The sequence below is a fragment of the Curcuma longa genome, chromosome 7 (genome assembly GCF_044706935.1).
Source record: "Curcuma longa cultivar G26 ecotype Majalengka, Jawa Barat chromosome 7, ITB_CL_G26_1.1, whole genome shotgun sequence".
In the NCBI taxonomy this organism is placed as follows: domain Eukaryota; kingdom Viridiplantae; phylum Streptophyta; class Magnoliopsida; order Zingiberales; family Zingiberaceae; genus Curcuma; species Curcuma longa.
The window spans coordinates 5,016,664-5,037,251 of record NC_133867.1 but is presented as its reverse complement, the minus strand read 5'-3'; the positions used below and the strand labels follow the sequence as shown (position 1 = coordinate 5,037,251).

The following is a 20,588-nucleotide window of genomic DNA, read 5'->3' as shown; positions in this document are numbered from 1 at the left end:
GCAAGTTCTCCTCGAACATCCATCTCCTCTCAGTTCAACCAGACTCCTATGGAAATGCTCCTTCTGCTCACTCACTCCACAAATCAATCCTTTTGGCTATATCCATGCAAGCAAAAGCAAAAGCAAAGGCACATCAAATGGGGAGTGGAGCTGCTGCTGCTCCTCCTGCTGATGATACTGAAGCCGGAGAGGCCTGCGTGCAAAGGCAAGGCTGCCGCCGCGTACGGCACCTGCCCACGCCGGTACTCGCCGGCTCTAAACAAGGCCGGAGCAATTTCTGGTGATCAATTCAATACGTTGTTGCCATGGTCAAATTAGACTTTTCTTTTCAGTGCTGTGGATTCTCCATTTGTACCACGCATTCATTAATTGCCTCTGGGTCAGCAGTCAAACTCTCTCATGGCTGACAAGTGCAGAGGGAGGCAGAAGATATAGGAGAGAGCCCAGCCCTACGAGCCATGAAGACTGAACTGAATCATCGACGGAGCGCCAAAGCATGCCACAAACAACGATAAGGCTGGCAAAGGAACAGTAGAACTGCATGCTGTTCATCGCACAGTATCACATCGGAGGCAATTCTAGATTCTGCAACAGTAATCAGAGAGGAGGCAACCAGAAAAGAAAGCAAGAACAGGAGAGCTCAGTGTTTAGTGCTCCCCTGCGTATATAAAGGGGACCTCTCAGCAGGGGACATGACAAGTCCACTCACCTGCCCGCTCGCGGTCCCAGACACAGGCAGAGCATCCCCACGGCGTCCCCCGTCCGGAGAAAGGGGCGACACCGTCAGCAGAATTCCGTGCGTGCACCGCATCTCTTCCTCTGTGCTGTCGGAAGTATGCATATAAATGTTGATGCAGAACAGGAGAAGGCATTGCAGCAGTAGAAGGAGAGACTCTCAGGTGCGTCGCCAATGGTTTCATCAGTTTCATAGATTAATTTTCTTTGCTATTCGTACCAGTTCCTCCCCCGCAGTGGTGTTCTTGTCTTCAGAACGCGACAAGGAAGGGCCGCAGTAGTCTTGATCGTCGTCCCTGCGCGCATACAAAAAAGTAAACGTGATGTGAAGTGAAACCACTAGCGGCGACCAGTGGTGTCTTTATTTAATATTGATTCCCATTTCGGAGCTGCTTTCCATTCCATTCCACACTGACAAGCAAAGCAAAAGATGGATACAGTCTGTTAACGTAGCTGTTAAAATCGTCTTTAATGATATGCAAGCTCTGGTGTTGCAGGAGTACTAATAGGAGTAGGAGGAGGAGGAGGAGGCAAAGCGAGACGAGAGGAAGATGCTGGCCTGCATTGCGTGCGCAAAGCAAGACCCGGACGACGGCGGCGAGGACGGCGGCGGCGCCGCCCGGAGCAGGCAAAGAGGCCGTCAAGAGCCTCTCGACTCAGGTCACTCCCTCCTAACTCCTTTAATATAATATGCAGTTTAATCATGCAAATTAGACTATACACCTTAATCTAGAGAGCGATAGCGAGAGGAGAGGGGAAGCTCCTGTAGCAAAATTGTAGGAAGGGAGGGCAGGGCCCTCGTGTTTCAGACTTTCGTGAAAGGAGAGCCTGAGAAAAAGCAAGGTTTTGGATATGACAAGGATGGAAGAGGGGCCATGGAAGGAATAAAGGGGAGGGTGGTGCAGCTGCTGCATGCATGCATGCATGCATGCATGCATGCATGCAGTGGTGGTCCTTTGTCTGTGTTCTACTTTGGCGTCAGTTTACACAAATATTATTGTATGCATGCTTGAGTAGGAATCAAGTAATGGAGGATGATCGATGCAGTAGCCAGAAGAAGAAGAAGAGAATTAAGAACCTGATCGATTCACGGGCGGTAGGAACAGGAAGCTGAAGCTTTTGCTTGTTTGATTTGATCATCTGCAAGTTCATGCAAGTTAACAATGTCGAAAACAGATTTAGATGAAGATTTGAGGAAACCTGCATGCTGATCACGAACTGGATGTGCGCAGATAAAGGACATGGTGTTGAAGATTTCCGGTTCAGCTCGGCAGAGCAAAGGAAGAGGAAGCTCCTCCTCCTCGTTCTCTTCCGCGTCGTCGTTCAGGAGCAAGAGTTTCCGCGGGGATCCTCGTCGTCGGCAGCAGAGCCGCGGCGCCTATACTTACGAAGACGCTGCGCATTACGCGGCGGCGACTAGTGGGTCGACGGCGGCGGCGGCGGCGGCGGCGGCACGGCGGCGACTGGAGTGGCGCGGCGGAGCAGGACGTGGTGCTGGAGGATCACGATCACGATGAGCCCAAGGAGTGGGTGGCTCAGGTGGAGCCCGGCGTGCACATTACCTTTGTCTCGCTCCCCGACGGCGCCGGCAACGATCTCAAGCGGATTCGATTCAGGTCCTGCTCTTAACAGCTACAAAATCTCTAGGTTCGATGATGCTTAATTCGTACCTGATTGGCGTTGTAGCCGGGAGATGTTCAACAAATGGCAAGCACAGAGATGGTGGGGGGAGAACTACGACAGGATCATGGAGCTCTACAATGTGCAGCGGTACAACCGCCAGGCTCTCCAGACTCCGGCGAGATCCGACGACGGCGAGGTCAGTGACGAACACACTCTCAGATTCAGTAGATTTCTGCATTGAATTGTTTCTCTCCTATTCAGAGGGAATCCTCATGGTCGAGGGTGGGCTCGACGAAGGAGAGCCCCATCGGAGACGCCAACAAACCGCCGTCCACCGCCGACGGCAAAGGAGCTCAAACTCCCTCCCCCAACATTCTTCCGCATCGCCTGCACTCGCCTGCTACCGCGGCGGGGGCAGGAACCTCCGGTGCGAAGGCGGAAGCCGCCGCCAACTTGGCGGATGCATCACGAACCACCACCTCGTCGAGGGACGAAGCGTCCATCTCGGCCAGCAACGCGAGCGACCTCGAGGCAACCGAGTGGGTGGAGCAGGATGAACCCGGCGTCTACATCACCATCCGGGAGCTCGCCGACGGCACCCGGGAGCTCCGCCGAGTGCGGTTCAGGTAGCTTCCTGTCCATGCTAAACTTCTGCAACTCTTATTCGTTTCTCTGAGCCATGGTTCGGCGGTGGTCCGGCAGCCGGGAGACGTTCGGGGAGGTGCACGCCAAGCTGTGGTGGGAGGCCAACAGAGAGAGAATTCAAGCACAGTACCTGTAGAACTCCAAACAACATCGATTTAGAAAAGAATAACTATATCAATGTCATACCTGGTCGGATTCCATCTTGCATAATTTCTTTTCAAGCAGTCGTAATGTTGATTGGAAAACACTGACGATATCCTTCCTAGATAGAGAGTTCATCCACTGGCACCACTGACTGGATCAACACCAAAGATTGTAAATTGGGTTGTAATCTCTGCATTTCAAAAACTCAGTTAGATATCAAGCTTCAAACGAACAGCATGAAATTACAGTGTTTATAGAAATTTGAGGAGTGAAATGCTGAAACAGTGTCTGCTGATTGTGAACTTGAATCAAATAGCAGTTTCTGGTGTCAAAATTTTATCAGGATCTTTATACATTTCCTCTCGTAGTCGAATCTAGACTTCACTTGCACCGGTGTGATAGAGTCTCGATCGATAACAAAATGATTCCATACTCAACACCCTCGATAGGCCTGTAAAACCTGAGATAATTCTAATAACATATTAACATTGTATCACTGAAATAGCCATTGTATCACTGAAATAGAAGAAGAAACACAGTAAAAATTAGAATGCCTTGGGAAATCATGAACAGTTTGTTTACTTGGGATAAAACAAGTGTGTATGAATACAATGGAAGAGTAGAGGGGATGGAAAAGAGGGGAAAAACATATTAGTGGTTATCTTTCTCATGTGCAAAACTTATGCTATCCCTCATCCTTCTCCTCCCCTCTTCCCTCCTAGTCATCTACCCAGAGTAATTTGAGTATGGTTATCCAAGTAATGCCGTGGGCAAAGATCAACATAATAAGCAACTAGAGTAAAACATGAAACTCATTGTAATCTGAACATATAGTTCAGGAAAAGAAAACTAGCTCCTGGGGCATAGTTGAGTTGGTTACAATGGAATATAATTGTTGAAGTGGGCAAAGGTTGAATCTCGGCGAAGCCGAGGTAATACCCTCCTCCGTCGTGGCCAACTGCAGCTTCTCGATTTACCTCCTCATAAATGATAGTAAGCGGATTCCACCTTTTTGTTGAAGGAAAAGAAAACTAAACATCCAATATATACAACATGAATAATATGGCAATCAAATAAAACATGGAAATTTGAGCATCATCAAAGTTTGCCCACACAAATACTACTGATCAGCTCAAGAAGAACAAATTTCTGAACAAGGAGCAAATTCTAGAAGAACAGCTAAAGATTTGGAATAAGAATTTTTTGAAATTAATCATTTTTCACATATTTAACATCCAAATCATTCAGCTATCAATTGTCCAATCATCCTCTTTTTAGAGTAGGGTGATCCTAGAACAGGTAAATCATGGTTAAGTGAATTTAGAATATTATGGATGCAAAGCATGTTCAACCAAACATGGTGATTGAAATTTGAAACTTATTTTGATGCAACACAAAAATTCCACAACTCAAGGTAACATGTGGAAATCCAATGTGAAATGGTACCCTCTACGTGAAAAAGAGATTTAGCAAAATGGAGTCAAATACAAATTAATTTGAATTACATAATTCCAATGTGTACTAGCATATGCAAGCAAAAGTAATCAATATCAATAGGGAGCTATATAATCAATAGGAAGGTTCAAAAGTTACGAATGGGAAGCATTTCAAGCTGTTGCTGAATAGGTCTGCAGATCCAAGATGAAGGGAATACAATGGCAAAAGATTACATGAAACAAACAAGTGCCTTACCTACACATCCAAAATGTTCCCTTATTCTGTGTTACAGTGATCATAAAGCCACATCCAAAGCAAAATGAAGCAGAAACACACATCCAAAAATGTAGCGTTAGCCAACCATCAGTTATTTATCATCGAAATACAGATCCTAACAGGCTCAGGATTTTCCATCAGAAATTGTAGTTATTAGAACACACTATCGTGTTTGTTATGGGTCGGTATGACAGGGTGTAGAAGGTCAAGATTTGGTTTGATGCGATGACACGTCAAAAAGAAGACATGATTCCCGGACTGACTGGGTTGGCCCCGCGCCCCGACTCGGCAACCCCGACTCAGTATTTTGCTCAACTCGGACCGACGAGCCCGACTCGGGGGCAGCTCAGGTCGGGGTCCAACACCCAATTCAGCATTTAGCTCAGCTCGGAATCTCACATCCGACTTCTTAAAACTTCACTCCTTTTCAACAACCGCCTCTGAGCTTCGAGTCACGCTACTGAGTCTCCTCCCGGCTGCATCAAGTCTTCGGCCTCAAGGCCCGTCTCAGCCGGCCTCAATTCAGGCTCTCTCTACTAACCATGCTCTGTCTCCTTCTCCTTAGTGTCATACACCCTACTCAGCTGACTCCACTCTGTTCAATTCCTCATTTAGCTAGGTAGGCCACCGCAAGAAGGACACGTGCAATTATATGATATCTCAGATAACTTATCACCCCATTAATGCAGCATGATAGTACAGTTTGATGCCGTATCGGCATGAGTGATAAGACTTTTCGCTACTACGGTGGCGATGGGACGTTTTCCTTACCCCGATGGGACATTTCCTCTGATAAAATCTCTACTGAAGGATATACTTCTTAATTGAGATAAGACAGATTTCCTTTATTCTCTTACATTAATCTATATATCTCTCCTCTATCTCATTGAGATAGGTACGCACGCATACTCATAGATTCACTTATGCTCCTTCTCCTTCTCCGGTGAAAAAGCTAACTTGAGCATCGGAGCGGTTGAGCCAGGACACCCCTGATCTCCGTTTTCACCCTTTTCCCTCTTCCCTCTTGTCGTACAAGTCTTAGTGGCGCCTCAGAATCCTCTAGCATCTTCCTTCTCTGTCCGTGGATACCACCTTGACCGTCCGCTTCCAAGCCAGGTGGCCGGCGACTCATCCAATCTCAACAGGAACAATGTTGATTAAGTGAATACACATAGAATCTGTTTTTAATAATTAAATAAATAAAAATATATCAATCCACACTCATCCAAACACATCCATCTTACATGAGGATCCTGTGTATGTCTATTGATCATTGACAGATTAACATTAGGTTAATGAGCTAGGAATCGCCCCAATTCCATCAAATCGACCCATTTGGAGACGATATTTAAGTCAAATCAGCAGAATTGCATATGAGATCTTGTCAAGTATCGATCGTAGAGCTACTACTCTATCACAGTTCACTTAATCGCACAGTTTTGCACAAGCACCATACAGTGGAGATAGACGGAGCAGGAATTTACACGATATACAAAGTTGTAATTTTTTGCACAAATAAATAAACTAAGAAATCCCCAAGTGGTTGATGGACGCACCTTAGGGAGCCACAGGAGTAGTTGATGAAGAGGCGGATATCCTTGGTGGGATCCATGGCATCAAGGAGGAGAAGCTGGATGATAATGGCGTCGGCCACGAAGTCGTCGACGCTGGTCCCCAAGAAGACGATCCGCTCGCGCAGCAGCAAGCCCATAACATCGGACTCGGCGCCTCTCGCGGCCGACGCCGGCGTCTGCGGTCCGGACAAAACCTTAAGGTGGAGGTCGAGATGGAGGAAGAGAACGCGAGGGCTGGGTACCTGCCATGGGAAGAGGAAGAGAGGAGAGTGGGAATCTTGAGGTGAAGGTTTGAGGGGAGAGGAGACGAAGCGGGAGCTCATGGTGCGCGAGGAAGCAGAAAGGGGCTTCGTCGGCGACTGTAGGAGCAAGACGAAGCGGATCTGCGAACCGTAGGGGCGTTTGATTTGGAAAATGTTTTTCATTTTCTGTTTTTCATTTTCTATTTTCTATTTTCAGTTTTTCATTTTCTAATCTAGTTTTCAGAAAATAGAAAATACGTTTGGTATGATATACTATTTCTGTTTTTTAGAAAAGGAAATTAAAAAATACGTTTGGTTCGATAAATTAGAATTAACTGATTTTATTAATTATATTTTTTTATTTTTTAATTAAAAATAAAGTCTATCCCAAAGTTTGGAATTAATTATTAAACTTTCATTAAATCCTAACTTAAAAAATTAAAAAAAAACACTACGGAGAGAAAAATAAAAAAAAACACTACGGAGAGAAGAAAATCGCGATCGAAGTCGCGAGGGCCGTGCGCGGAAGGCTTCGCCGGGCCTGCGCGGCGCCTCCGGTGGCGTCGCCGGGCTCGGGCGGCGCCTCCGGTGGCGTCGCCGGGCCCGGGCGGCGCCTCCGATGGTGTCCCTTCTGTCCCTTCTCACGCGCGGCTGGCTCGCAGTCGATCGGAGGGCGCAACACGGGGAGGCGTAGCGGCCTCGAGGTTGGACGGAGGGCGAGGCACGCGGGGAAGCAAGCTGAGGAAGACGGTGAACAGGGCAGCGTCTTCGCGAGGAAGCAAGCTGGGGAAGCTTTTTCCAGCGATTCCAATCCAGCCACGACGCACAGCGGGAGGAGAAGAGGATTAGGGCGTCGGCTCGGGGAAGAAATCCGCAGAAGGAAACCCGGAAAAAATGCGGAATCGAAGGAAAAAAAACTCGGAAAAAACGCCAGCTATGCTCGCTGTGCTCGTCGTGGAATCGAAGGGAAAACGCCGCGTTTTCCCATTTTCCATTCCCAACTGAGTTTTTAGAAAACGATGATTTATCGTTTTCTGTTTTTCTGGAAAACGAGTTTTCATTCTCCAGAAAATGAAAAGGAAACCACAAACCATTCAGCGTTTTCTACAAAATTGGAAAAGGAAAATGGAAAACGCTGGAAAACACTCAAACCAAACGCTACCTTAGTCTCGATGAACTTAGACCTGACTCTAGGTCGGGTGCAGTCCGAATCTGACCTGGATCCGTAATCGAATCAACGAGTCAGTTATCGATTGACTCAGTTCGTCGAGTCGATACAGTTCAAGAGCTGGTGCTATTTTTGGAAAATCTCAGCTATTGTTGGAATCGACGACTTCGATCGTTGGCGGATTTGACCGTTGGGTGATGGAGGTTTTTTTTTAACAATTAAGATTATTTAGTAGGGAAATGATACTTAACATGAAAAATCCCAACATGAATAGAGCATGACACTCACATTGGTAGTAGATCCCACTGGCATGCAGTGAGACCCACTAAATGCAGTTGTGAGTGTCATGCTCCACATGTTAAAATTTTCATGCTAATTATCATTTCCCTATTTAGTATCGATTACTTTTCAAACTCTAGTATCTCTATTTGAGATCATCTATGGATGAGTCATTGACTGATGAGAGGGAAGTCTCACACGACTTACATACGGTGGAGCTTCTATCAGACTGCAAAAGAAGGAGGGTGAGAATGAAGGCGGAGGGGTGCCTCGGCTTAACCACTTCGACGCTCAAATTAGGTCACAAACCAGCGATGGAGAAGAAGAAGAAATCTTAAAGAAGTAGAGTGCTTTTTGTATGTGTGCACACGTATCTCCGCTCGCGAGAAGCGGGACTATTATATGAAGTCAATAAGGAGATGTCTCATCACTGATAAGGAGAATATCCTATCGCCGTAGTAGTTACGGATCTTATCGCTTATAGTCGGTATGGTCCAGAACTATACTGCATTAATCATGCTCTATACTAACGAGGCAGGTGAGCTACAATATTATATCATTGTACATGTCCTTCTGGCGGTGGTCTAGGCAGAAATGCGGACTCGGAGACTGAGCTAACGAAGGGGCTGACCTCTAGCTAGGAGATTACGGATTCATTCGAAAGCAAAGCCAATGGAGCATCGAGTGGGACGCTGAATGGTTCACAGAGTCAGTTGACCAAAGGATCGAGTCAGAGATCGACAACTAAGCTAAAGAGGAGAGCTCGAGCAATTGTTGAGCCGGGGAGGAGAGCTGGGCGATTGTCGAGTTAGGAAAGAGAGCTCAGGCAATTGCCGAGCCAGGAAGGAGTGCTTGAGCGATTACCGAGCCAGGAAGGAGAGCTTGAGCGATCACTGAGCTAGGGAGGAGAGCTAGAATGGTGGGGAGAGTTGGACTTAGAATGTGGGACCTCGAGCCAAGCTAGTTGATGAGCCGAGCTAGGCATGGAGTTGGGCACCAATCTGAGCTAGTCAGCCATGAGATCGGATCTTGCATCTATCATGTCGCTTCCAATTGGATTAGATCTTAACTTTCTTGACATAGGCGTACTAACCCATAACATCTAGCAATAAATATGCTAGAAACTGTTAAATCGATAATCTGGAACTATGATCTCTACCAATAATTTTCAAAATGCCCCTTAGTATTTACAAGCAATTTCAAAAATCACCACTAATTTTTTAGTATTAAATAAACAATTTATATTATTTAAAAGGATAAATTGTAAATTTAATTTGTATCGGATAATTCATTTTATTTGTAAACGTGGAGAATTTGCCTAAGGCAGCCTCTCCTTTATGACTCGGCCCGTGTTTCTAGTAGCGTTCGGATCAGGATCCGGTCCGCTGGCCGGTTTAATCGATTGAACCGGCACCGGAGCCCGATCGAGAAGGAGAGTCAAAATTAACTCGACGAATCGAGAGTCGAGATCAACGTGCCGTGTACGCTACGTCCCCCATCACCGTTGACAGACAAATCAACGGCTTTAATGAGTTCATTCCACGACTTTTCAAACGACTTCCGGGTGCGACTCGCCTGTTGCTGCCTATAAATACCGCGTCTAACGGCCTTCTTCCCCAAATCAAACCGATCGAGCAGATCTCTCACCTCGTTCTTCCGATCGGACGCCGCGAAATGAGTACTCGAGTGGCCGGATCCGCGCTGCTCCGACACATCCGCCCTCGCCTTCTCTCCGCCGCCTCCGGCGCCGGCCGGGATCCGCCCGCATCCACACTTCTCCTCTCCGTCCGCGCCGCCAGCACCGCTGCATCGCCGGCGGAGAATAGAGACGAGGCGAAGCCTTCCGCCGCTGCCACTGCGAGTGAGGGCAAGCTGGTGTCCAACTACTGGGGGATCGAGCGATCCCAGATCGTGAAAGCAGATGGCACTCCCTGGAGATGGTCCTGCTTCCAGGTAAGCGATTCGATTTCAGTGATCGATTGATTGATCTTCTTTGCAATTGAACATGGAATCGATGAACTCCGTAGCCATGGGATGCGTACAAGGCGGATACCTCGATCGATGTGAAGAAGCACCACGTCCCCACGACGCTCCTCGACAAGATCGCGTACTGGGCCGTGAAAGCCGTGCGTGTCCCCAGCGACGCCTTCTTCCAGGTATCTGTGAACCGTGAACGTTGCTTGATCTCTTTCCCAAATTTTGGGATGATTCTTTTTTTTTTTGTGGTTAATCTTGGTCTGGAAACAGAGGCGGCATGTATACCATGCGCTGTTGCTGGAGACGGTAGCGGCGGTGCCGGGGATGGTGGGAGGCATGCTGCTTCACCTACGCTCGCTCCGCCGGTTCGAGCACAGCGGTGGGTGGATCCGGGCGCTGCTGGAGGAGGCGGAGAACGAGCGGATGCACCTGATGACGTTCATGGAGGTGGCGCGGCCGCGGTGGTACGAGCGGGCGCTGGTCCTGGCGGTGCAGGGCGTCTTCTTCAACGCCTACTTCGTGGGCTACCTGGTGTCGCCCAAATTCGCCCACCGCTGCGTCGGATACCTGGAGGAGGAGGCCGTCTACTCCTACACCGAATATCTCAAGGACCTGGAGGCCGGCGCCATCGAGAACGGCCCCGCCCCCGCCATCGCCATCGACTACTGGTGCCTCCCGCCCGACGCTACCCTCAAGGACGTCGTCGCCGTCATCCGCGCCGACGAGGCGCACCACCGCGACCTCAACCACTTCGCCTCGGTACGCCAGCCAAAATCTCACTTCAAAACGCCCCTCTAAAATTCAACATCGTTAAAATTCCCCTGGAGTTTAAAAAATAAAATCATAAAAAAATTTCAAATTCTTCTTTTTAAAACAATTTTCAAACTCCGAATTTATTTATTTTTTTTATTAATAACTAAAATTTCGTCATTTCCATACCATTTTTTTTAACTTTTATCTTCAATTCTAAAATCTCAATCCTTTCAATTTCAATTCTACAATTATAATAAAAAAAATTCCCTAACCATGAACCTAAAATTCCGAATAGTAACCATCTTAACCGATTAAGATTAAGAATCGATCAAAAATCATCGAACCGGCAATTCCAAACCACCATCCAACCAACTCATTAAAAAAGACTAATAACTTTCAAAATTTTCTCATTGGATTTAATTTCAGCTGCTCATTTAATGAATGATATGTTGTTAATGTGGCGCTGTGGATTGCAGGGCATACATTACCAGGGAATGGCGCTGAAGGATACACCGGCGCCGCTGGGTTATCGGTGAATTGCTTCTGTTGTTACATGATAGGATCGATAGACTTATTCAAATTGCCCTTTTAAAATATTATCTATGTTATTAAATTTATTATTAATTTAGATAAGATCATTAGATTTATTAATAATTATCTTTTAATAAATTATTAGATTTACTATATTGACTTGGTATTGTTTTAGGATTATATATAAAATCATTATGTAATCATTTGAGACAAACAATAAAATAATTTATTTTAGTTAATCAATTTTTTTTTATTATTGGAGGTCGATTCCCTCGAAGTGATCATTTATCCCCTTCTATTTCCTTTTCTTTTATTTTCCGCGAGATAGGACGCGGGTTCCTATCAACTTGGTATCAGAGCCAAGTTTTTTTTCCTCACCACCATCGCATATCCTCAAGTATCAATTTCTTCGACATCTCAAATACACGCCCACTAACAAGAGCATAGTCTTAACCCAACCTTAAGAGAGGAAGATCCACTCTGACATGACGACTGAAAGAGTTCAACCCGACAACAAATGAGCTATAAAATTTGAAGCCAAGCACGATATGTGGATGGATAAATTTGAAGCTAGATACGATGCGCGGATGGATAAATTTGAAGCCAGATACGATGCGCGAATAAATTTGATAAATTTGAAGAAACTTTAAATTTGCATCCTTGGTCACAATAGTACAAGAATTGAAGGATCGTATTATTGGCTCCGACTCAAGCACACCAATCAAAGAAGAAATAAATCATCAATCTCAACAAGAAGATGAAGAAGAAGAAGATGATAGTTATAAAGACACTTTGCACGAGGAGTTCAACTTTGATAATGATAAGGAGAATTTTTCTATCATTGGCTCCAACTCAAGCACTCCAATCAAAGAAGAAATAAATCAACAATTTCAACAACAACAGGAAGATAGTTATAAAGATAATTTACGCGAGGAGTTAAACTTTGATAATGATAAAGAGAATTCATCCATCATTGTGACCCCCGTGATTGAAATTATCGGAACTACACCAATCTCTACTTCCATCATTTTAGTGAACGAAGCGATAATGTCTTGTCATCTTCAACAACATTTGACAACTCATGAAGTCAAGATCCGACACAAGGCTAAGCGAAGAAAAAGAAAAAATTATAAAAGATCATTTGACTTCGTCAAAAGGAGATTTCAATGGGTGCACAATAAAAAGCTCTTTTATACAAATCATCGAAAGAAAAAGAAGAAAAAAAAAATCAACCTTGAGGACAAGATTATTTTGAAGGACGGTGGAATGATAGGATCCCTAGATAGACTTATTCAAATTGCCCTTTCAAAATATTATCTATGTTATTAAATTTATTATTAATTTAGATAAGATCATTAGATTTATTAATAATTATCTTTTAATAAGTTATTAGATTTACTATATTGACTTGGTATTGTTTTAGGATTATATATAGAGTCATTATGTAATCATTTGAGACAAGCAATAAAACAATAAAATAATTTATTTTAGTTAATCAATTTTTTTGATTATTGGAGGTCGATCCCCTCTCGAAGTGATCGTTTATCCCCTTCTATTTCCTTTTCTTTTATTTTCCGCGAGATAGGACACGGGTTCCTATCATTACATTTATGTATGAATAATTTTCTGTAAATCTAATAAAATGAATAAAAGCATTTTTAAATAATACAAATATGAAAATTATCACCATGCATACCTAATGCAACTCGGATCATGCTACCAAAAACAAGACCATGCATCTCTATCTCCTTGGAGGTTCCTACCTGTGAACACAAGTTTCTTGATCAGCTTCTCACCTTCCTCCCATGGCTTTGCAGGGCAGTCGTCCAACATCGACTGCACCCCCTGATAAAAGAGAAGCAGATGCGCGAAGAAACATCGTTCGGTTATCCGACTGAACGCCGAACGCGAAAATTGTTGCTGAACTAAAGCAAAAGAGATCAAACTACCTGAACTACTTAGCGGCTAGAAGTGTTCATCTATAGTAAACACCCCTTGAAGGCCTTGCGCAAAGCCGTCTCGTCCAAGTTCCTACCGATGAACACGAGTTTGTTGATTGGCTTCTCACCTTCCCCCCATGGCTTTGCAGGGCAGCCGTCCAACATCGAGTGCACCCCCTGATAGAAGAGAAGCAGATGTGAACATCGTTCGGTTATCCGACTGAACGCCAAACACGAAAATTGTTGCTGAACTAAAGCAAAAGAGATCAAAGTACCTGAACTACATAGCGGCCAGTCGAGTCATTCACTGAGAGGACACCTTTCAGCCTGTACAAGTCTTCACCTTTTTCATCGACTAGTCTCTCAAGCCAGTCGTTAACCTGAAAGAAGAATGATTTGGTTTGGTTGATTTCTGAACAGGTGAATTGCAAAACAAATATCAGGCAAATTGAACTGCCTTCATAGGACAAGATGTGCCGATAATTGAGTCGACACAAAATTTGATATTGTGAGAAAAAGAGAAAGAAAATAGGATTGAAGGCATTTGATCAAGTTCTTCCCGAAAAAATATTTAGAGGGAGTTGGAGGGTGTTCTAGAGGAAGGCACGCGCCGCCACACCGATCTGTTGCAGGGGCAGCCAACTGTGGGAGCTGATTATCACAAGAAAGAATACGATACAGGCGTTGCGTAGGCAAGAACAACAAACAGGAGAAGGTCCCATTGGCGGAAATTATCCGGGTTAATCACCAAAAGTAACTCCCTCTTCCTTTGTATACATACTATGTGATATACCTTATTGTCACTTATTTAAAATTTGATAATCCAGGTGTCTAGGCTTCACCCGATTAATCCTGGAGGTAAAGGCAACAACATTATTAATTAAGCTTGGTAAATGACTTTCCCCCCTAGTTCGATACGTTAATTGACAACAAAACAGTGAAGATGCGAAATACCAAGCTGTAGGCACATTTATTTTCCCCAAGTAAAATAACTCTAAATCTAGTAGACAAGTTCATGCCGGTCTTTAATCTAGAGAGATTATAATGCGACCAAATGTTATGAACTCCAGAAATCATTTCATTATGGAGAAACCGTCCGAGCACCAAATTCTAATCGATTTTTGAGAAGTAGGTGTTGGATTGCAAGAGTACAGCGCTAGGTAATCAGGAAACAGAGAAATAATTACTATCAACTTCAAGCCACAAAAACAAAAGAACAGGAATGCCTTGCACAAAAACTACAGCTTCATATCGAACAGCAAGAGATAGGAAGATACCTCATCAAGATCCAAAGTCCCCTCGGAAACTATACTCACACTAGTTACAGCTGAATCGTGCACATGACCGTGATGATGTTCCCCATGGTGATCTGGAGCACAAGCGTAAAAAAGAATAGCACGCCATCACAAACTACTCGTGCACCAAAACTTGTAGCATTAGTTTTTTGTAAAGAGAAAATTAATTCAAAATATATATTCTAGACAATATATTCTCTTTTTGTATGTTAATATCCAACAATTTGTCTACACCAAACTGATTAGCAGATAGCTACTTATGACTGGTTCTTCGATGAAAATGCTTATATCTACCAAGCAATGAATCAACTTCATAGAAGATGAAAATTACATAGGTGATGTATGATACAATGTGCAAATCTGATGATAAGTTCTATCCGATACAAGTAAGCTAAAGCTTAATCAGTAAATATCAGATATCTCAATTCTATCAAATTATCTCAAAGTTTTCAGGCTGTAACTAACTCTTTTCAAACAAATATTGCCAATAAACCATTGCCACAATGATTGAGGCATCCTTTTATCCATCAAAGGGTATTGCATTCGAACACATATTATGTGCTCACTGCACAAATTTTCAACCCATATTGGGCCCTTTTTGCAGGAAAATGGATGTTTGAAAATTCTAGTGTGATCATGCCCATTGCTGAAAATGAAAAAAGACAAAAGGGAAATTGCTTGATAACACTACCGTGATCGTGCCCGCATTGATGACTAGTGTTATGGCTGTCGTCAATCTGAACATCAGATTCAATTCTGCACATGCATTCATACAAAGTTAACACCACCAAATGGTCAGCATACATAGATGAAAGACAAACATGTTGAAAAACTTAAGAATAATAAATAATTGCAAATGAATGAACACACCGGTCCAAATCATATCCACCGATTCCCAAAACGAAATCTATATCCACAGATCCAAATTGCGCTTTTTTAATTTGAGCCATCCCATTTATGTGCTGCAATATCGCATATGACATAATAGATTAAACACATACGACATTGTGTTCACATTATAGGTTAAGCATACATGCAACCAATTATAGATTACATAGGCAACACACTGGTTGCCTTTTTGCAAGTGTGCATGAAGGAATTTCTACCTTGATTTTCTTAGTTAGTGCATCCAATTCAGTCTCATCCACCAAATCTGTCTGCAAATAGAAGAAAGTGTTTGAAAAAAAATTAAAATTAAAACAGAATATAAACCACATGTATGGTAACTACTTGCAAAAGTAGTGTATTAACTGGCAATTGATTACCTTGTTTAATATAATACGATCTGCATATGCAACTTGTTCTACTGCTTCATTCACAACCCATCTTGATTTAACTTCATTCAAATGTTTCATAGCATGCTTAGAATCCACCAAAGTAACAACACCATCAAGTTTCACATGCCGTGCAACCAAATCATCTGTATAGAAAGTTTCTATAACAGGTGAAGGTTTTGCAAGTCCTGCGCAAGGAAATAAATGTGTCAACACCAAAAGCATCTAGAAGCCATAAGCATGTTACCTGGACTCGAGTATGAGTAACTGCACTTTTGTGGATCTAAGTGTCCAACACTGTGGCTTCTAAAAACTCTTACACATAATTCTCAGCTGTCAACTCAGATTGTTGATAGCTAACATGGGTGCGAAAGGTACATACGAGTCAAGGTTGAGTATGGCTACAAACATTAAGGTTTAAGTTACAGTTCAATCTTACTCAACATACAAGAATAACAATATTAGTCTAGTTAATTAGATTAAAAGAAAATTATTTTTAAAAAAGGTTGAAGTTTATGAGTTTGAGACCACAGATTAAGATGTTGTATGATTGTATAAACCCATAAACCACTGGCTAAAAGCTACACAAAATAAGGATAGGTAGTCCTTTGCTGAATTATGTACCAGCACAAGCTCATAATCAGGTATGTGTCTGCACAGCTAGCGGCATGAGTTCATGTCACATGAAACTTAACCAAAGAACACATGATTTGCATTCTTTTTTTACTTTTGAGGAAAACAAAAGAGATAAACATCACTCAAGTAAGTGATGAAGATGGTAGTTTATCCCATCACCACGGCCCTTACAGTCTACCCAAATGAGCAACTGGCACTTTCTATCATTTTCCATCTTAGAATGGAGAAATTATTATAATTGATAATTATAGCATAATAGGTAGTTTTAGAATGCATATCAGTCATTGTACAGCAGCTAACATGGTTAGGCAGTTTTTTTAAGGGCTCAAAAACCAGCTTTTTCTAGCCTCACTTGATATTCTTTGTTCAACAAATGGACAAAGATTTTCTAATCAAAATCACATAATATAGCATCAAATATATGCAAGCATGAATGACTTCTAACATCAAACAATTATTCATCATAAGTCCGAACAATTTCAATGATCCATTAGCCCTAAGGTTAATTTTGAATAGTAGCAATTTTTATCTCTCTCTTAATTTTCAATTTCCTTCTTTAAGTCTCCATCTCCATATAGGTTTCCTTGTTCCTTATATACCCAAGGTAATCAAACTTGAGAATTAGAAGTAGGACCATGTAATTTGGCAATAAAAAAAAAAAAACCATGGCTCAAGTAGAGAATAGGGTGAGAGTGGCTCATAAAAATATGCACCTGCCTGTGATCACTGTCTGACCACAGGGATGGTTGAAATCTTGTGTGTGGATAAGTTGGGTTCAGTCCCAAAGTAGCTTTAAGGGTGCTATCTCAATCATGCACGAGATCATAACCTCCTTGCTGTTGGTTTGGTGTTTCCATGATAGCAAGAGATGGGGCCAAGAAACAGAAGAGAATGAGGAGAAATGAATAGCAGATTCAGGCCAAGCAAGCTAAGTTGCCTCAAGTCTTACATTGCAATGAACCTTTGTTGAGCTTGTCTGCATCAACACAACAAATAACCAACACCATTACAATAAACCTGCCTACCAAATGCCTTCTTTAACCTATCACTATTGTGAATATACTATGCTGCTTGTCACCACTACCACCTAGTCCTACACTTCTCTAACATTGCCTCGGACAGAAAATGTTGCAATTTATCTGCAAATCATACCGAGATCTTTTATCTTTTAATTGATCGCATACATTGCATTTTCCAAATTATATGTTTTCCCCTTGTTTTCTTATTGTTAAGTCAGCATATAACATAGAATGCATTAAGATGCATACAACATAGAATGCATTAAGATGCATACAACATAATTTCATGCTTACTATAACTAATACCTAGTTGTTTGAAGAGTAGAGACATTAAGCAGTAACAATATGCCATTTCTAATAAACTATGGAGAATTAATAGGCTACTAGTTTATAAGGCATTAACTTATTTAATATAATTTTTGAACTAACATTTGCTAGTATCTTTAGAGCCTAAGAGAGCATGTAGAATAGGCTATATAGGTTATTCGTTAAACAGTAGGGTACCATTATAGCATCTATAATTTCAAATATGAGTTACCAGTATAACTCAATTTTTAAAAAATATATTCCAATCCTATAATCAGAGTTTAATGGTGTAGAAGGATCCATATGGCCGATCTCACCTAGTGGGATAATGTTTGGTTGTTGTTGTTGTTATATATTCCAATCCTATAATCAGAGTCTATGGATCATTGTCTAATCCTATGTAGGAAAGCAAGTCTGACTACCTTGCCTGTACAGTTTATTCTAACTGAGGTGATATTCTGGAAGAAACATACAGGATAACAAAATGAAGAGATAAATTCCATGTCGACAATAGTATTATCTGAAAGCATCAAGATACAGGTTTAAGTAGCATATAGTTAAATAATTAAATGGATAATATAATTGTAATCATTTGCAGAAAAACAGATGAGAAAGCAAAAGGCAGAAAACAAAATGTAAAATTGATACTGTTCAGTAAGAAAGGTTTTGCACAGAATAATTTTACCCGTTGTCTCTATAACTATGTGGTCAAACTTGTCACGCTTTTCTTTAGCAAGCTTCAAAAGCATTTTAACCAAGTCTCCTCTCACAGTGCAACAGAGGCAACCATTGTTAACCATAACAATGTCCTCGGAAACAGAAGAATGACTAGCAACCAAGGAACTATCAATATCCACCTCCCCAAACTGCCAAGAGAAGAAACACGGTGACGATAAGAATACTTATTCCTTAAATATTCAAACAAACTTCTAATGAGAAATTTGACACCCTTAGCAATCATCAAATGACCGTTCATCATATTACCCATGAAAAAAGTACACAAGTGCAGCTTGTAATTTGCCTAGTTCAGGAGACAATTCAAATAAGCTTTTACCGGGAGAAGGGTGGGTGAAAGTTACAGTGGGCATTAGCAAAAATAAGAATGAATTGAATTTGATACTGTAAATCGTGCCTAATTTACTACAGTACAACGAACATAAGAATTCTGCATGAAAATCTGGTCTGAAGTCGACATATGGTACTGAAAATCTAAGCATAACTTCTTGCTACAACTAATGAGACAAAAAAAAACACAATCACAGCAAAACAGCAGGAAAGAGTGTAAGAACATAATGATTAGTCGTCTCCACAAAAGGTTAGGTCCATGTATTTACAAGCACATGGAGCTAAATTAATGAGTTTAGTGCCTGTAAGATTAACCACAGATTACTGAAATTGATTATTTATTCTCTTATTTAATCACCACAAAGTCTGGTTTTCACAAAAATTGAATTTACATTATGGGACAGGACAAAGGATAAATAAATTAAAAAGAATAGCAAAAGTGATTTGTCTGCAAATATTACTGCAGTGAAAAAGAAAAACTATGAAATTTGCATACCTCATTCTCAATGACAGCAATTCTCTTCCCATGTTGTGAGGTCAAGATGTGGTTCAGTAATGTTGTCTGCATATATTCAAATAAGAACTTGCACTGTTAACTCGTAGCTACAGCAAAAGAAACGGCATTTTACCAAAAGGCGAATATAAAATTTTGTATTTACCAAAGAGTGCATCATAATTTCCAAATTTACAAAAAGGTGAACATCCTTGTATTTTAATTTAAAAAGTGATCCTCATATTTTAAGGCAACTTCTAAAATTATTTTGATGTCCTTCTAGTGGTTATAATCGACATGTATGCGCACAAATAAATTCATGAGAGCACGAGGAATCCAACAGTGATCTTATATTATTTTATCATTTTGACACAAAAAAACCATTGAGGTGCTTGGGTCAAAACAACTTGATGGCTATTTTGATAACCTTCCAGCGATCAAAATGAATTTATTGGATTAAAATTCATGATTGTTGAGCAAAGAGGCACCAATACTCGACCAGGTCATTGCATTTTCAATAATCTAGTCAACGCGTAACTCATCGACAAAGAACCTACAGAGTGAGCACATTAGAGGTATCATTATCCACTTCCGCTACCACTAAAGAGAAGATACTGAAATAGTGCCCACTTTCCCAGAGACTCATCAACAACAGCGTCGGGTTTCGATTCTGAATAATGAGAATGAAGAGGCTGACCTTTCCGGCACCAAGGAATCCAGTGATAACAGTGGCAGGAACCCTTCCGCCGACGTCAAGCGAAGGGGAGATGTCCTCGGCGAGGTCGAGCCGTGTAGATGAGACGGAGACCATGGACCTCGAAGACGCCGGAGGAACGGCCCGACCACCGAAGGGTCGGAACAAGTTGCCGAAGGCGTTGGCGGCGGCGACGAGCGACTGGAACCGAAGGGAGAGGGGGAGGAACGTAGGTTTAGGGATGCTCTGGAAAGGAGAAACCTCGCGGCCATGGCGCTGCCTGAAGCGAAGAACAAGAGTAGGGTTTTTCGTCAGAATGCAAATATAAAGATTGGACCAATTTGAGAAAAATGATAGACCAATCGAAACTAAACTAAAATTATTTTACAAAGACGTACAAATTTATTTAATAAAATAATCGAATTAAATTAAATTGATCGAGTATAAAATTAAATTAAATTAATTTATTAAAATAATTATTT

General features: G+C 42.2%; 3 protein-coding genes, 1 long non-coding RNA gene and 1 pseudogene across 4 annotated transcripts; 2 read left to right on the top strand and 3 right to left on the bottom strand.

Moving 5' to 3' along the window:
• Window positions 1-712: 712 nt before the first annotated feature.
• Window positions 713-2,149, bottom strand: LOC141831712 (uncharacterized). The gene is made up of 3 exons (XR_012602081.1): window positions 1,936-2,149; window positions 1,814-1,875; window positions 713-1,031 (listed from the first exon to the last, which is right to left on the bottom strand). It is a non-coding gene; the product is annotated as an uncharacterized LOC141831712 (long non-coding RNA).
• On the top strand, window positions 1,287-3,139 carry LOC141831711 (protein Brevis radix-like 1; annotated as a pseudogene).
• Window positions 3,140-5,909: 2,770 nt separating this feature from the next.
• On the bottom strand, window positions 5,910-6,859 carry LOC141832496 (ATP-dependent Clp protease proteolytic subunit 4, chloroplastic-like). The gene is made up of 2 exons (XM_074719999.1): window positions 6,417-6,859; window positions 5,910-5,997 (listed from the first exon to the last, which is right to left on the bottom strand). The coding sequence occupies exons 1-2, from the start codon at window positions 6,857-6,859 to the stop codon at window positions 5,910-5,912; spliced, it is 531 nt and encodes a 176-aa protein (XP_074576100.1).
• A 2,901-nt stretch (window positions 6,860-9,760) lies between these two features.
• LOC141831913 (ubiquinol oxidase 1b, mitochondrial-like) lies at window positions 9,761-11,542 on the top strand. The gene is made up of 4 exons (XM_074719336.1): window positions 9,761-10,076; window positions 10,151-10,279; window positions 10,371-10,859; window positions 11,330-11,542. The coding sequence occupies exons 1-4, from the start codon at window positions 9,798-9,800 to the stop codon at window positions 11,387-11,389; spliced, it is 957 nt and encodes a 318-aa protein (XP_074575437.1). The 5' UTR covers window positions 9,761-9,797; the 3' UTR covers window positions 11,390-11,542.
• A 1,530-nt stretch (window positions 11,543-13,072) lies between these two features.
• Window positions 13,073-20,378, bottom strand: LOC141832179 (uncharacterized). The gene is given in 12 exon segments (XM_074719668.1): window positions 13,073-13,229; window positions 13,334-13,501; window positions 13,600-13,704; window positions 14,602-14,693; window positions 15,311-15,375; window positions 15,490-15,581; window positions 15,726-15,776; window positions 15,885-16,081; window positions 18,540-18,720; window positions 19,416-19,481; window positions 20,110-20,300; window positions 20,303-20,378. Coding segments are annotated over 11 exon segments (1,254 nt in total). The 3' UTR covers window positions 13,073-13,229; window positions 13,334-13,363.
• Between the last annotated feature and the right edge of the window lie 210 nt (window positions 20,379-20,588).

Bases quoted from the DNA above. Each gene is read 5' to 3' on its own strand.
- LOC141831913 (XM_074719336.1), top strand. From the start codon at position 9,798: ATGAGTACTCGAGTGGCCGGATCCGCGCTGCTCCGACACATCCGCCCT. The intron at 10,077-10,150 runs GTAAGCGATTCG...TGAACTCCGTAG, and splicing joins GGAGATGGTCCTGCTTCCAG to CCATGGGATGCGTACAAGGC. The intron at 10,860-11,329 runs GTACGCCAGCCA...TGTGGATTGCAG, and splicing joins ACCTCAACCACTTCGCCTCG to GGCATACATTACCAGGGAAT.
- LOC141832496 (XM_074719999.1), bottom strand. From the start codon at position 6,859: ATGAAAAACATTTTCCAAATCAAACGCCCCTACGGTTCGCAGATCCGC. The intron at 5,998-6,416 runs GTGCGTCCATCA...GTTCCTGTTGAG, and splicing joins TACTCCTGTGGCTCCCTAAG to ATTGGATGAGTCGCCGGCCA.